Genomic DNA, 309 nt, shown 5'->3' with positions numbered 1-309 from the left:
TTTGGAGTTTTACAAACCCTCTCCTCAGGAAAGTTGGTTCAAAAGCACTAAAAACACTCAGTCTTTACAAACCTTGATGGACTGTATCACATGTATCACATGTATTTCTGCTAAACTTCAGAAACAGCAGCAGTACATGTTTGTCCTTTTCCTACCAAATCACATTTGCATAATTTCATGACAGTGTACTGTGTTTCTTTCCTTCTACAGATCTGCCCCCTGGTTACACTTACCCACCTATTGCCATGAGCTACAGGAGTGGGCCTTCCCCACAGGATGTTCAACTGGCAGAGCCAGCTGATCTGGAAG

General features: G+C 43.0%; 1 protein-coding gene across 1 annotated transcript in view; it reads left to right on the top strand.

Moving 5' to 3' along the window:
* bahcc1a (BAH domain and coiled-coil containing 1a) overlaps positions 1–309 on the top strand; it is a 68991-nt gene that overhangs the window by 50148 nt on the left and 18534 nt on the right. Inside the window, exon 11 of the mRNA XM_025064516.1 lies at positions 211–304. Coding sequence (XP_024920284.1) covers positions 211–304 — 94 coding nt within the window. The remainder of the gene's footprint in view (positions 1–210; positions 305–309) is intronic.

The sequence above is a fragment of the Cynoglossus semilaevis genome, chromosome 17, assembly GCF_000523025.1.
Source record: "Cynoglossus semilaevis isolate Cse_v1.0 chromosome 17, Cse_v1.0, whole genome shotgun sequence".
NCBI lineage: Eukaryota > Metazoa > Chordata > Actinopteri > Pleuronectiformes > Cynoglossidae > Cynoglossus > Cynoglossus semilaevis.
Note: the sequence above shows the minus strand (reverse complement) of the source record. Positions and strands in the feature narration are given on the sequence as shown.